The 13,704-nt window shown below is 36.3% G+C and overlaps 2 protein-coding genes across 11 annotated transcripts in view; both read right to left on the bottom strand.

Annotated features, from left to right (window-relative positions):
• Window positions 1–13,704, bottom strand: part of Cadps2 (calcium dependent secretion activator 2) — a 546,589-nt gene that overhangs the window by 354,902 nt on the left and 177,983 nt on the right. The window lies entirely within an intron of this gene.
• Rnf133 (ring finger protein 133) lies at window positions 944–11,909 on the bottom strand. The gene has a single exon (XM_074064239.1). It carries the CDS (start codon window positions 11,891–11,893, stop codon window positions 10,763–10,765), a length of 1,131 nt encoding a protein of 376 aa, XP_073920340.1. The 5' UTR covers window positions 11,894–11,909; the 3' UTR covers window positions 944–10,762.

The raw sequence follows: 13,704 nt of genomic DNA, 5'->3' as shown, positions 1-13,704 counted from the left end.
GTGAACTTGTACAACCACTCTGGAAAAAAATTTGGAGGCTACTTAAAAAGCTGGACATCGATCTACCATTTGATCCAGCAATACCACTCTTGGGGATATACCCAAAAGACTGTTACTCCAGAGGCACCTGCACATCCATGTTTATTGCGGCACTATTCACAATAGCCAAGTTATGGAAACAGCCAAGATGCCCCAGCACTGACGAATGGATTAAGAAAATGTGGTATCTATACACAATGGAATTTTATGCAGCCATGAAGAAGAACGAAATGTTATCATTCGCTGGTAAATGGATGGAATTGGAGAACATCATTCTGAGTGAGGTTAGCCTGGCTCAAAAGACCAAAAATCGTATGTTCTCCCTCATATGTGGACATTAGATCAAGGGCAAACACAACAAGGGGATTGGACTATGAGCACATGATAAAAGCGAGAGCACACAAGGGAGGGGTGAGGATAGGTAAGACACCTAAAAAACTAGCTAGCATGTGTTGCCCTTAATGCAGAGAAACTAAAGCAGATACCTTAAAGCAACTGAGGCCAATAGGAAAAGGGGACCAGGAACTAGAGAAAAGGTTAGATTAAAAAGAATTAACCTAGAAGGTAACACCCACGCACAGGAAATCAATGTGAGTCAATGCCCTGTATAGCTATCCTTATCTCAACCAGCAAAACCCCTTGTTCCTTCCTATTATTGCTTATACTCTCTCTACAACAAAATTAGAGATAAGGGCAAAATAGTTTCTGCTGGGTATTGAGGGGGGGAGCGGGAGCGGGTGGAGTGGGTGGTAAGGGAGGGGGTGGGGGCAGGGGGGAGAAATAAACCAAGCCTTGTATGCACATATGAATAATAAAAGAAAAATGAAAAAAATAAAAAAAATAAAAATAAAAATAAAATAAAATAATATGACATTACTATTATGTTAGCATTGTTACAACTTGTTCTAGAGCTTTTTTTCTTCTAATATTAGCTAACAGTAGATCCTTTAGTCTTCTTTGATAGGTATTTTGAAACTTACTAAGTCTTTCTAAACCAATGATAAATTCTCCTTACTCATGTAACTACAGAGAAGAATTTTCAAGGCAATTGCTATAAACACAAATACAAAAGTAGTAAGATCACTGGGCACTGCTCTGGCTTTCCAATCTGTGTGACATGGCAACACTAAAATTATGGGTTCACAGAGAAAAAGGAAGTAATGACATGGTAAATGGAAATTTCTTTAGAAAAGCTTCTATATGCAGATACAAGGTGACAGAGGACACTGCCTCTTCCAAGCCATCTCCTCATTCTTCTCACATTTCCTTCACTGTTTCATGGTGGGATGGGAAAGTCTCAAAGTGCCTAGGTCTGGTTACCTATTTCTGCCTATTCTGCAGAGGATTTTCTTTTGTTGTCTTCATTATAATGCTATAGAAAACATGGTTCTAAAGTTTGGGTATCATAATTTTTTAAATTAGTATAGGACTTTTGGAGGGTCAAAATGATTTTTGGTAAATTCAACAAAATTTGTGTCACCCTCCCCATCTTTCAGCTATACTATATTCCAACATTAATTGTGTAATTCCTCATTTATCCCTCAGTGCCACTTTCCTGTTCTTATCATCTGATAGATAATGTAAACAAAAGCTTGAGGGATATCAGGAGACCTGAGATTTCAAGGTATAGAAAATACTGAGACTGACGTTGTGGATCTGTTTCCTCATTGGTGGAAAGGGGGTGATACGACTTTTCTCAACATACTCTTTCTGTATTGGGTGAGATAATATAGCTATCCCTCAGACTTCATAAGGTACCAGTTCCAAGATTCCCTGCAATACCATACTCTGTGGATGCTCAAGCCCCTTACATGAAATGGTGTAGTACTTGCATGCAACCTATGTACATCCTCTCATGGGCTTTAATCACCTCTAGCTTACTTACAGGTCTTAATACAATATAAATGCTATGTATCACTATCCTATATATGGTTTAAAGAATATTGACAAGAAAATAAAGCCTGTTGAACAAATGTGATTTTCCCCCCAATATTTTCAATCCACAGTTGCTTGGGGTGGGGGGCAGTATTGGGGATTGAACCCAGGGCCTCATGCATTCTAGAGAAGTGACCTACCCCTTGAGCCACACTCCAAGCCTATCAATCCACAGTTGCTTGATCCATAGATGCAAAACCCAGATATAAAATGCCAATTGTGTAATGATATATGTTTTAAAATCAGTGCTACTCAAACTATGATTAGTGATCTACTGCTAGTACTCTGCTACCTCGTGCTCAAGAGATACAAAAAAATTTTTAAGAACTGCCAAAATGATGTTATATTGCCATGGCTCCCCTCAAAGTATGATTTTCCACCAACATTGTATTATGAAAATGTTCAAACAGAAAAATTGAAAAATTTTGATGTGAGCAGACATATACATATGACCCAGATTCTACAATTAACATTTTACTCTAGTTCTTCTTTCACTTATCATTCCATATCTCTGCCAATTCAACTCACTTTTATTATACATTTCACAGTAAGTCAAATACATGATTTTGTATTATACCAAATATTCTGCAAAGGATTGGAAATTAATAAATTCTGGTCCTTGCTGAAAATTCAAGAAACTTTTCTTTGAGAAGATAGGTAATGTCTGAATGCTGACACAGAGATTGAGAAAGATATTTCTAAAAACTAAATCATTATCTTTTCCACAATACTACCAGGACACCAAAGAATAAGTTACTACCTTCTCAAATCCTAGGTTTATAAAACTTGAATCTTGAGGATGGCAAGTTATTTACTCTTGATAGCCCAAGAACCTGCAGCTGAGAAATGAAGTTTCAAAATCAAAATGAAAAAAAAAAAGACTATTCCTAGAAAATAAATCTTAAAAGCAAACATTCTGGTAAGTTGAAGAAAAATGAACCCAAAACTTGACTGAATTCCCATGGCATGCAGTGGTTCTCAATCAGTATTTGTTGGATTTTGAGGTCTGTACCCTACTGTAGTTAATTATTTTCCCACCAGATGGCAACTATGCATGGAACAATGATGCTACTTAGTCCTAGAATCTGATTCTCAGGATTGTGAGGAACCTCAAAGTATAAATTCAATTGCACTTCCAAAGCTTGAATTCCCTTCCAAATACCACCAATGAAATGACACAGAAACAATTACCAATTTCCTTTAAAGAAGAAAAACTCTAACTTTTGAAAATTTGTTTCCAGGTGACTGTAACTGTCATTCTCTCACCTAATTCTAACCCCTATAATAACAAAGAAAATCTAAATTTGTTCAAAGGCCACACTTCAAGTATTTTAGGACAGTTAACACTGTCTTCTGACTGCCAGGTTCATATGCCTTTGATATTCCTCAGATGACAAGAGCCTCTTCCCATCCTGATGGTTCTCATTAGCACACACTTCACTTCATCTCTATGGAATCATTTATTTCAGGTCTTTGTTCAGCCATGTATCTACTTGGTGACACCTCCTCTATTCAAAACTGCAATTCTGTCTTCTGTTTCCTGGTTTTTTTTCTCCATACCACTTATAATTATCTAACGTGATACATACTTATATTTCCTTCCTATTAGAGAGTAGCCCCATGAGGGCAAGCAATTCTGTATGGCTTGTCATGGTATTTGAAAGACAATCAGTATTTATTGAATCACTGAACCTGCTACATAGACAAACCTCACAATCAAAGAGTAGAAAAGGGTAGTAATTAATTCTAGGTAAAGAAGCAATGCTATTAGTGCAACAGAAGGTACCATGCACTTTCAGCTAGCCCATTTACATAGCCAATATAGCTCATCTTGCACATTTTAAGCTACAAGGTAAACTGACTCATTAGTATTTGAGAACATTGTTTTATGGGCCAGCTAAGAATGTATATGATTCCCTTCTGAATTTCAATTTTGTCCCACTGTTTTATTATGCTCCTGTGTTAGTGAGCTTTCCACAGCTGTAACATGCTTGCAATAATCAATTTACAAGGAGAATTTATTTTGGCTCACAGTTTCAGAAGTTTCAGTCCATGGTCATTTGACTGTGTGGCTTTGGACATGCAGCAGGGCAGAAGACTGCTCACCTCACAGCATTCAGAGAGGAAAGGACTGGGGTCCCACTGTCCCCTTCAAGGGCAGGCCCACCTAACCGAACTTCCCTCCACTAAGCCTTACCTCCCTAAGGTTCCACCACCTCTCAAGAGTGCCATCAGCTAGAGACCACACTCTCAACACACGAGCCTTTGGTAGGACATTTAATATCCAAACCATAACATTATCTTTTCAAACATTCAGTGAGTAAGTGGAATTAAAACTATCCTGTACCATTGTGGGCTGCCCAGTTGTATGTGGACTATTCTGGTTCTGCTTTTCCATTATTTTCTATCATTTTACTTTGGAAATTGCAAATTGTTTAAAATCTATTAGTTTTCTCATAATTCCCTTGGCAGTTGTGACAGTGGTGGTAGACAAAAGAACCAGAACTGGGGAAGAAGGAAGCATTTATATGCATAAACCAGAAACCAAATGCACACTGGAAATGCCCCTAAATGTAAATGTATCTCATGCCAACTTACTGTACTAAGGACAGCTATCATTTCAGTAGTACTTTAACATTCATAACTACTTTCACTTATTCGTGCTTATAACCAGGTGATGCGTTCAAGCTGAAAATGAACTGACCCTGTGACATGACTCTGCAGCTCTGTATTGGGATCTAAGATGTTAATGTACCGATAGAAGGACCACCACTCTGAGAAGTTTGCTCAAGGAAAGGAAATAAGTGAAGGTCATTTGGTATAAAAGGCCCATATTCTTTTTGAGAGGCAGCTGTGCTTTTTATACCTGAATTTTTTAAAAGGATGGACACCAATTAGTAAGGGGATTCTAAAAATTATTTTTCACCTCTTTCAAACCAAGAAAAAGACAACCTACATCTATGCCGAGAAAGCTGCCAACTCCACAACCTATACTTCCTAAATGGAATTATCCTTTCTAATGGCTTGATTTTTCTTTTCCCCTCAATTAGATACACCCTGAGCACACCTTCACCCACATATGCTGACAGCTATATTTTTCCTAGTCATGTTGAAACCTCAAGATCTCACACCCACCACCCAGCTGATAGTAATTCCAATGTCTTTAGCTGAGATTTTTCTTCCATTGGGACATAACCTAAAACATAATATTTTTTCCTTTACTTAAATACTATAATGAAGGCAATTGTAGTGGAGTTATGGGACCACACTAAGTTTAAGTACAGGTTTTTCATATATAGGCCATTGAATTTGGGCAAGTTACTCAGCCTCCCTGGGTCTTGACACCTTTAAAGAATCGAGATACAAACAACACCTATCTCATAAACCATTATTATGATAAATAATATGATTATGATAAACCTATAAGTACCTATTTGAATTAAGCAGAACCCTGCAATGTTGTAGTTATTATTGTTACTACCACTCTTCCAGCCCTATCACAATTGTCAGCTTCACTCAGGCTGCTACACATGCTTGAGAGATAAAAAGTCATATAGCATTGTCAATAGGGATACTACAATTTTGGCAGACCCAAATCAGTAATATAAAAATTTACGTAATAGTAAAATCAACACTAGTATAAATGGAATTAGTGAGCAATTTTTGCTTGTAAATCACAATTTAGCACTTAATTATACATCAATCTTTTAATTTCTAGATATATTTCATTTAATTAATATAGGACTAAATTTTCAGCTGTTTATTGAACATCATCTAGAAGTTCTATGGTTTCTTCAAGTTTTCTCAAAATTTGAACTCTTTTACCTCAATTTTGCTTTGTCTATTATTTTTCTATTTCTGTGAATGATATTATAACCTAGTGGCCCAAGTCAGAAGTTGAGCATTCACTCTTGGCTTTTCACCCTTCCTCAATTACTCCTGCCTCATAGCTACCTTTTCTATATCTACGGTTGCTGCTAAATTGGAGATGAATGGAAGACACAGGTTATAGGTAGAGAAAAGTTTTTAAATCAAGTCATTAAAGTTTTAATCTGGTCATTAAAAAGTGAAGCAGAAAATTCTTACCAGCAAATAAAATAATCAAGGAACATATTATCTTGGAGATGACCCAACTTGTGCATCTACCACTGCCTTAGTCTCTATTTTTATCTTGTTACTTATTGGAACAGTCTCTTGCATGTCTTATCTTCCTTTTTAAGTTACTTAACAAAAATTGCACAGGACACCCAAAGCTACATTATAAAACACTGTTCACTATACAAAAATCATCTTTCCAAGCCAGAAGTAGCTCCAACTCAAATGTTACTTCCTTACATATATCTTATTTTTCCAGCTGAAATCTATCCCTTCAGGCTCCCAGAAGTCTTTATCAATTCCTCTCCATGAAATTTAACCCTTTCTACCTTGTATTTTGATTTCTACATAAATGAAAACAAGTCATATTGAAGTGAACAAGGTGAAATTATGGAGTTGATTAGCATAAAGGCTCTTTGCTAGAGTCCTGTGTAATGGTTCTTAAGCTTGTGTGCATCAGCATCTCCTGGACAACTGTAAAGACTGATGGCCAGGTCCCACACCAGAGCACTTAAGTATCGTCCTGACACTGAGATTTTAAAATACTCTTCAGGTGATCCTTTTGTGCAGCTAAGATTTAGAAGTACGGCTGTACATGTAATATAAAAGAGAGTTAGAAAAGATTAATAAAGGATTTTTAAACAGAAGTAAAGATCTGGTTGAAAGAAGATAACAGGACTGCAACTTGAATAAGTGACTGCTGTGCAACAGAAATATGGGAACCATACTAAAGAGATGATTAAGATTAGGCAAATGATACTATGAACGCAGTTTGAGGGGGAAAATTCACTGCCACTTGGTAGACTATTACAACTGGTTTTTCACCAAAGGGGGAAAAAATGAATAGCTAAAAAAAGCTGCTTGGAAATGAGAGTAAAAAGCAAGTCTGAAGAAGTGAAGAAGAAAATTCAAGCAAATTCAGAGAGTGAATGCAGAAAAATGATCTAAGGTAGTAGTTTTACAAAGATGACAGACCTGACTGATGTGTGACAACAGTGTGCTACATCATTAGAGATGAAAATTCTAAGTGTGGAGAAGTTTTAAGTCAGAGAAGCCCTGGTCATCAATGCTGCTAAAATCATCAAGACACAGCATCTTGAAGTTATGTCAAAGAATGTATGACAACTGGAGAGAAAGGCATTATAAGCTGGGGTGTGGCTACAGAAGAGAGGTTACAGGACAAATTGTGAGGGAACAACTCCAACACCTGTGGGGGGAGCAGAACATTTGCTTTTCTAAAGTTAAAGTACATTAACCCTCCTCACTCCCCCAAAAAGTTCTCGCTTTTTAGAAAACCAACTAGGTATTTTAAGATATTACTATGATGGTAAATGTGTAACCTATAACTCTTAATTTTTTATCACAAAAAAAAAACTAAAAAAAAAATTCAGTAAATGAAAATCCAAAGGAACATATATTTTTAAAATATAAGAGGTTTTTATGGTAAACAATGGAATGGAAAGGTAGAATTACCATCAAAATGATGTCTTCACAGAACCACCTGTGAAGACTTCCTCTTTGTCTTCAATATTTCCCCAATTTAGGATCTTGCTCTTCCCACACTTGATTCCTGCCCATCCCTTCAAAATCCAGTTAAAGTCTGGGCAGTGAGAGACCACTTTACACAATTGAAGGAAGCTTCAATCCCAGGGGAAAAGCCAGATTCCTGGCTCATTAAATACTTTGAAGGACTAACATTACTTCAAATAATAGTTGACCAATAGTTCATTACAGGGTAATTACACAATAACAATTTTATAACAAGAAACAAGTATATTATCACTGTAGTGTATCTTATAAGAAGAACCACGTAGATAGAATAATTTCATCTCCAGCATCAATCACAAGTAAAGTGTGGTGGAATATTTTTCACCTTAGTAAAATAGTAAACATAATTTATCCTAGTGATGATTAAAATAAAAAGCTAGCTTAATTTTCATAAAGAACAGCAGTCCCATACTTATTAGGTGGTAGGAAATCAAACTTTTATTACTGGATAATGAAAAATCATAAAAGGAGAAGTGCAAGGGTAACCCACTATGGTTTGGTAGTAGAGACAAAATAATTCACATTATAGTCCCATGCCATTATGGCAAAATATATCGTTACAACAGACAATGGCATAGGCCACCGATTAGGAAAATAACAAGCATAATAAACATTCCCTAACAACATCTGACATAGCAGTGCTGTTTCCAGATTCTGGTTATCAAACCCAGAGTAAAAGTAGTTTATTGATCTGTTTACAACATTATAAAGACGAGGATTAAAGTTGCTGTTTTGTTCTGAAATATGAGAAACAGCTACATTAGTCCAACTGCCTGGTTCATGTAGGTACCCAAATAATGACACTGATTTGACCCTCCTTTCCCTCATCGCCAAAACAATTCTAAGCACCCTTTGAAGGACTTTTGCTGAAAATTCTCAAATCAAGACAAGCACACTGTGATAAGTATTAGTAAAGCACATCTCTTATACAAGTAAACACATACGAGTTTCTTACACATGGGAGTAAGTGGAGCCTAAGCTTGACAATGATGAACAAAGGAAAGAAAAAGGAGAGAGGAGAAAAGAAGAAATTAACAAGAGTGTAGAGGAAGGATGGAAAGAGCACAATAAAATTCTAATAGTGAACAATTTGCTCAAGCTCCAAGTCTACCAGGGAACAAGCACCTGCATGAAATTGGTAAGAGCTGTAGTGATCTTAGAACTCTGGGGTTTAGGGACTGCCGAATCTGCTAGACACATTTATTGCTAGGTGATAGTTCATTTTTTTAGGTGTTGGGAATCAAACCCAGGATGCCTTGTGCATGCTAGACAAGTGCTCTATCACTAAGCGACATTCCAAGCCTGACACATTCATTTCCACAGTCTAGTAATTCTCTTAGGAAACCAGTGGAAATCACTTGTGCCTCTTCATCAAGCTGCCAGCCTCCAGTGCCAGACATACCAACAGCAGATAATCTAAGAACGACAGCTGATCCAACCAAAGGTAGCTCTCATATAGTCCTCAGTGTCCTTTCTCTTCAATGTGACCCTTGGCCTCTCATGGAAAGACTTCACTATTACAGGGTAAATCTCTAGAGACTACCCAAAGACTCCTCTGCTCCTGCTAAATCCTCCAGTGTCCCTGGTATTGTACAGTTCTTTTAAAGAGTGGCTGTGTGATTAACACAGTCAAGCTTAGGCAGAGTTGGGTGTAAAAAAGCCTGAGTGCACCAAGTATTGTGCACACCTCGCCACCTGCCCAGTGTTTGGTGTGCCCTGATTCTCCCAAGCCTTAGATGAGTCAACTTCTGCTCTTCTACATGTCTCCAAATTCAAGAATTACCCAGAGTAATTCACAAAGTTCCTCTCTACTAGGTTACCTCTAGTACTGCCCACTAATTCACACACCAGTGTTGACCTGTCAGGGTTCAAAGCTCTTCATTAAAATTACACTAAATTGCTATGTGAGTCATGCTAAACTGAAATAGTGAATTCTGGGCTAAAATTATAATTTAATATTTTGTCAACATGATTTAGAAAATCAATTCTCAGTATTAACTTTCTATTCTTTTGTAGGACTGGGATAAATCACCTTAGTTTATCAGATGAAAAGAAAATACACTATGAAAAAACACCTTGTTTATTACAGTATTTACTCATTCATTTAAAAACACAAGAATTGTGCAAGACCTTGGGAACAGAGTGAACAAAACTGACACAATCCCAGGTGTCATAACAATCATTTCTACATTGTGCTACTTACCTTCCAAATAATCTGAAGTATTTAAAACATTTTACTTAATGGCAAAAAAGTCAATTGGGGAGGGAGGCAAACACATGAGAAATAAATATAACATCACAGGAATGCTATTTTATTTAAATTTACATATGCTATGGTCACATAACAATGATAAGTAATATTACGCACTGAAATATTTGCTGTTCAGCTAAAAAATGCTAAAATGAGACATGTTGAAACTACTCCAGGAATGGGGTCAGAGTGAATAAAGGCAAATGATAACTATAATCATAACTATGACATGTTATAAGAACTTTTGTAAAGGTCAACAATGTAATCCCAGTCCAATAATAATAATATAATAGAAATTTTTAAATGAAAATAAGTTTGCTCTTACTGTGCAGATGAAGATCATATAAAACCTATTAATTATTTGAACAGAACTGTCAAGAGTAAGTAATAAAGTTCTGTATGGCAAAATTTTCATGCCAAGAACAAAAAATCCACATCACAGTGACATCAAAATTAGCATACTACACTGTATTTATCAAAAGATAATTTTACTCTGCTAACACATAAAAGATAATTTATATTTTTCCAAACTTAATTATTTCTGTATTGAAAGGAATATGAAAATACATTAACTATTTCTTACCAAAATGAAGCCCAAAATACACACAAAAAATATTTAGAGGATTTAACATGAATATATACATAGAAATAAACATATGCACACTCACAGGAGCAACATACAATGACAAAGTTACACTTAGCAAAGGTCAAAAGTTAAACTAAAAAATCCCATTAGACCTTTTTTTCTGTCTTTGAGGCTTTATATAGCATGTAGGAAATTACCAAAGTAGCAGAAAAGGACACAAAAACACACTTTAAACAGACAAACTGCGTGTAAGTACTAGGACCTGATTTGACAGACAGGTTTAATCCACTTCCTCAAAGGTCATGCTGTCAAGGTGAGGAATGAAAAGTTTCCACTACTAAGTTAGTCTGGTCATCATTATTTGGAGAAGTAGGGTGCTCCTCCTCATGGTTCACTTTATCTGATGTCACTGCTGGTGGAAGTTCATTATTTGTCTCCTCTTCCCGAGGTGAGACAGTTTCAAGCAATTCATTGGACATGAGAATTTGCAAAGATTCCGTTCCATCTTCAACATTCACTTGAATCCCCAAAGCTTTTAGTATGTCACATTTGCACATGGGACAAGTCCCATGGGCTAAAATCCAGGGGTCAATGCAATTCTTGTGGAAAAAATGTTTACAAGTCAGAATACGAACTATATCATTAACCTTATAGGGTTCAAAGCAAACTACACAGCTATCCCCACTCGGATTTAATTCTTCATCCCCTTCTTTTAATACTCGAACTTGGAGCTGGCCAAACGCTTTCTTGAGATTTACTGTTAACCGTTGCCATCTCCTATTCTGAGTCCTTGCTACCCAAAGTCTTCGAACATGATAAAAGATGAAATACGCTAAAATAGCAGTTGTGACAATCATAAAGGAGATAAAATAGTGATTTAACCAGATGATGTGTTTTCTCCCCACCTCAACCACGACTGTAACATGAACTCCTTCCTGAATTAAATGCAAAATCTCCATGCCTTTTAAGTTACCAATCATAACTACAACGGTATCTTCAAATGCCTTATGAAACATGGGGAAAACCTGATTGCCAGTTCCTGCAAAGTTATAGATGATCACTCCACTGGCTCCATTCTCGGTTGCCACCTTAATTTTCTGTGTGAAGGTACAACTTCCTCTTTCAATAAGTGCAAGCCACGGCCCTGAGTTCTTTGATTTTCGGAAACTGGTATTAGGATTGCATGCATTTTGAGTTTTTCCCTCTGGTGGCACTAGAACTCCTGTTATTCTCTTCAAAGTGGAGCTTCTTCCAAATACTCCAGTCTCTCCCAACTCTGACAATATGCGATTCCCAACATGAAATGATATGTTCATGTAAGCAGTCCAAACTGCACTTGCTTGACAACAATTCTGACTAAAAAGCCAAAGAAAACTGAGTTTCATAAGCCAGGAAGATGCGGTGGTATTTTGCCAAGGGCCAATCTTAACGAGATTCATCTCTCTCTTCGCTTAATGACTTAAGAACCAACCCAACAAAATGATGGGGCTTCCACATCTGTTGACAATCAGTTTAAGAAGAGGAAGAAAGAAAAATCTTCTGGGTGAAAACAAGATCCATTGTCAGCCAGCATGTTTTTGTAAGAAATTCTTAGGATGTCTTCAGTTTCAGATGTTTTATTAGAGAGAAAGAGAAAAACTTTAGATTGAAAAAAATTCTCAGTCTCACTACTGTAACTTTAGATACTGCTTACTGTTGCATGATGTGATTATGACATAAAAGGCAGGCAGCCAATTAGGTAAGAGTTCAGAGAATGCTGTAAATTTATTGGATTAGATGTTTCCAGTGTTATGTGTGGTTTCTATGTTGTGCTAAGACGATCCAATCACTGAGTTACATGTAATGGTTACAGGTAGCACATTAAACGAAAAATACAAAAACTTATGTAACATATACTTTTTAAAAATAAGAAAGCATATGCAAGAACACTGAATTGTCATTTTTCTTTACAAGTTAGGGAAATATTACCAAAAAATGAAAAAATAAATATGAATAACTAGGAGCCTCCTTGTTCCTACCTCCTTCTTGTGAGGAAATGTTCCTCTTTACTTTTTTAATTCTCCCTGATTTTTTTCTTGCTTTGCTAAATAAATCTTTGTTGGCCTTCAAAAATAAAATAAAATAAAAATATGATAATTACAAATTAGCAAATGACCAAATGAAAGGTAGAAGCAATGAGCTTGGTAACATAAGCTTTACATTATATTTAGTTATTGTTAATTTCTATACACCATTTATTTAATACAAGCTTTCTGAGAAGTTTATGAGTTCTGTTGTGTTTTGATTTTTAAAAGTAGAGTATCTTGATTAATCTACTTCTACCTAACTTTCTCATACTTACATCAGTAGTACATATAAATGATAGGAAAAAAGACTAATACCTAGGGAAGCTTATTTCTCTTCAAACCCTGGTATCTGTTACCAACCTAAACATATTTTGTGGGAATGGGAGGGTAGAGAAGAAAACATTAAAGAGTATTAGCTGAGAACTCATTTTTTTTTTAAATGCAGCTATTGATTTTTTTTAAAAAAACAACTTCAAAATTCAACAATTAAAGTAAGCCACTGACATCAGTAAAGGTTAACGATCAGAAATAGGTAAGTTTAACACAATTTTTTGCCAAACTCAAACATCACTGCTGGAAGCCCCCACATATACTGCCAGTTCTGCCTTCATCAAATGACTTTAAAGCTCAAGAGTGGCAGGTGAACTAAGAACACTGGTAGCCATGTTTGCTGCCACATACTTCCTTAGCAGAATATCTCAGTGGTTCTTTTTCAGTAGTCAGGAAACCAAAGGCAAAGCTTTTTATCTTGAACACAAATGTCTCTGGCCTCTTTACCTAGCATGCAAAAAGACAGCTTTAGCTGGACCTCACCAAGAGTAAGGGAACTGGTGGTACTTAGGATATGTGAATCAACAACGTGGTAACTTGAGGCAGGAAAGAGAAAATGGCTCTACAAGCCCAGCAAAAATTGGCACAAACAGAGATTATCAGTATAAAATCTTCAGCTGACAGTGTTTAATTTTCTCTCACTGAGGCCGTTAATCTGATTTCATTTCCACACAACTTCCCTCTTTAAAAGATAAAAAGTAGAGCACAGTGTGTAGACTCACAAAGTCATCTAAGTCAGACTTCAAAGACTTTTTATATCATACAGAAAGGGATTTTCATTAAAACAACAAAACCCTGGTCTTTCAGCCTCTCATTGTTACATAGGTGTTAATTCATTGACCAGAGAAGAGGAA

This window comes from Castor canadensis, chromosome 2 (genome assembly GCF_047511655.1).
Source record: "Castor canadensis chromosome 2, mCasCan1.hap1v2, whole genome shotgun sequence".
Taxonomy (NCBI): Eukaryota; Metazoa; Chordata; class Mammalia; order Rodentia; family Castoridae; genus Castor; species Castor canadensis.
The sequence above is the reverse complement of the archived record's forward strand: the minus strand, read 5'-3'. Positions and strand labels throughout refer to the sequence as shown.

Bases quoted from the DNA above. Each gene is read 5' to 3' on its own strand.
- Rnf133 (XM_074064239.1), bottom strand. From the start codon at position 11,893: ATGAATCTCGTTAAGATTGGCCCTTGGCAAAATACCACCGCATCTTCC.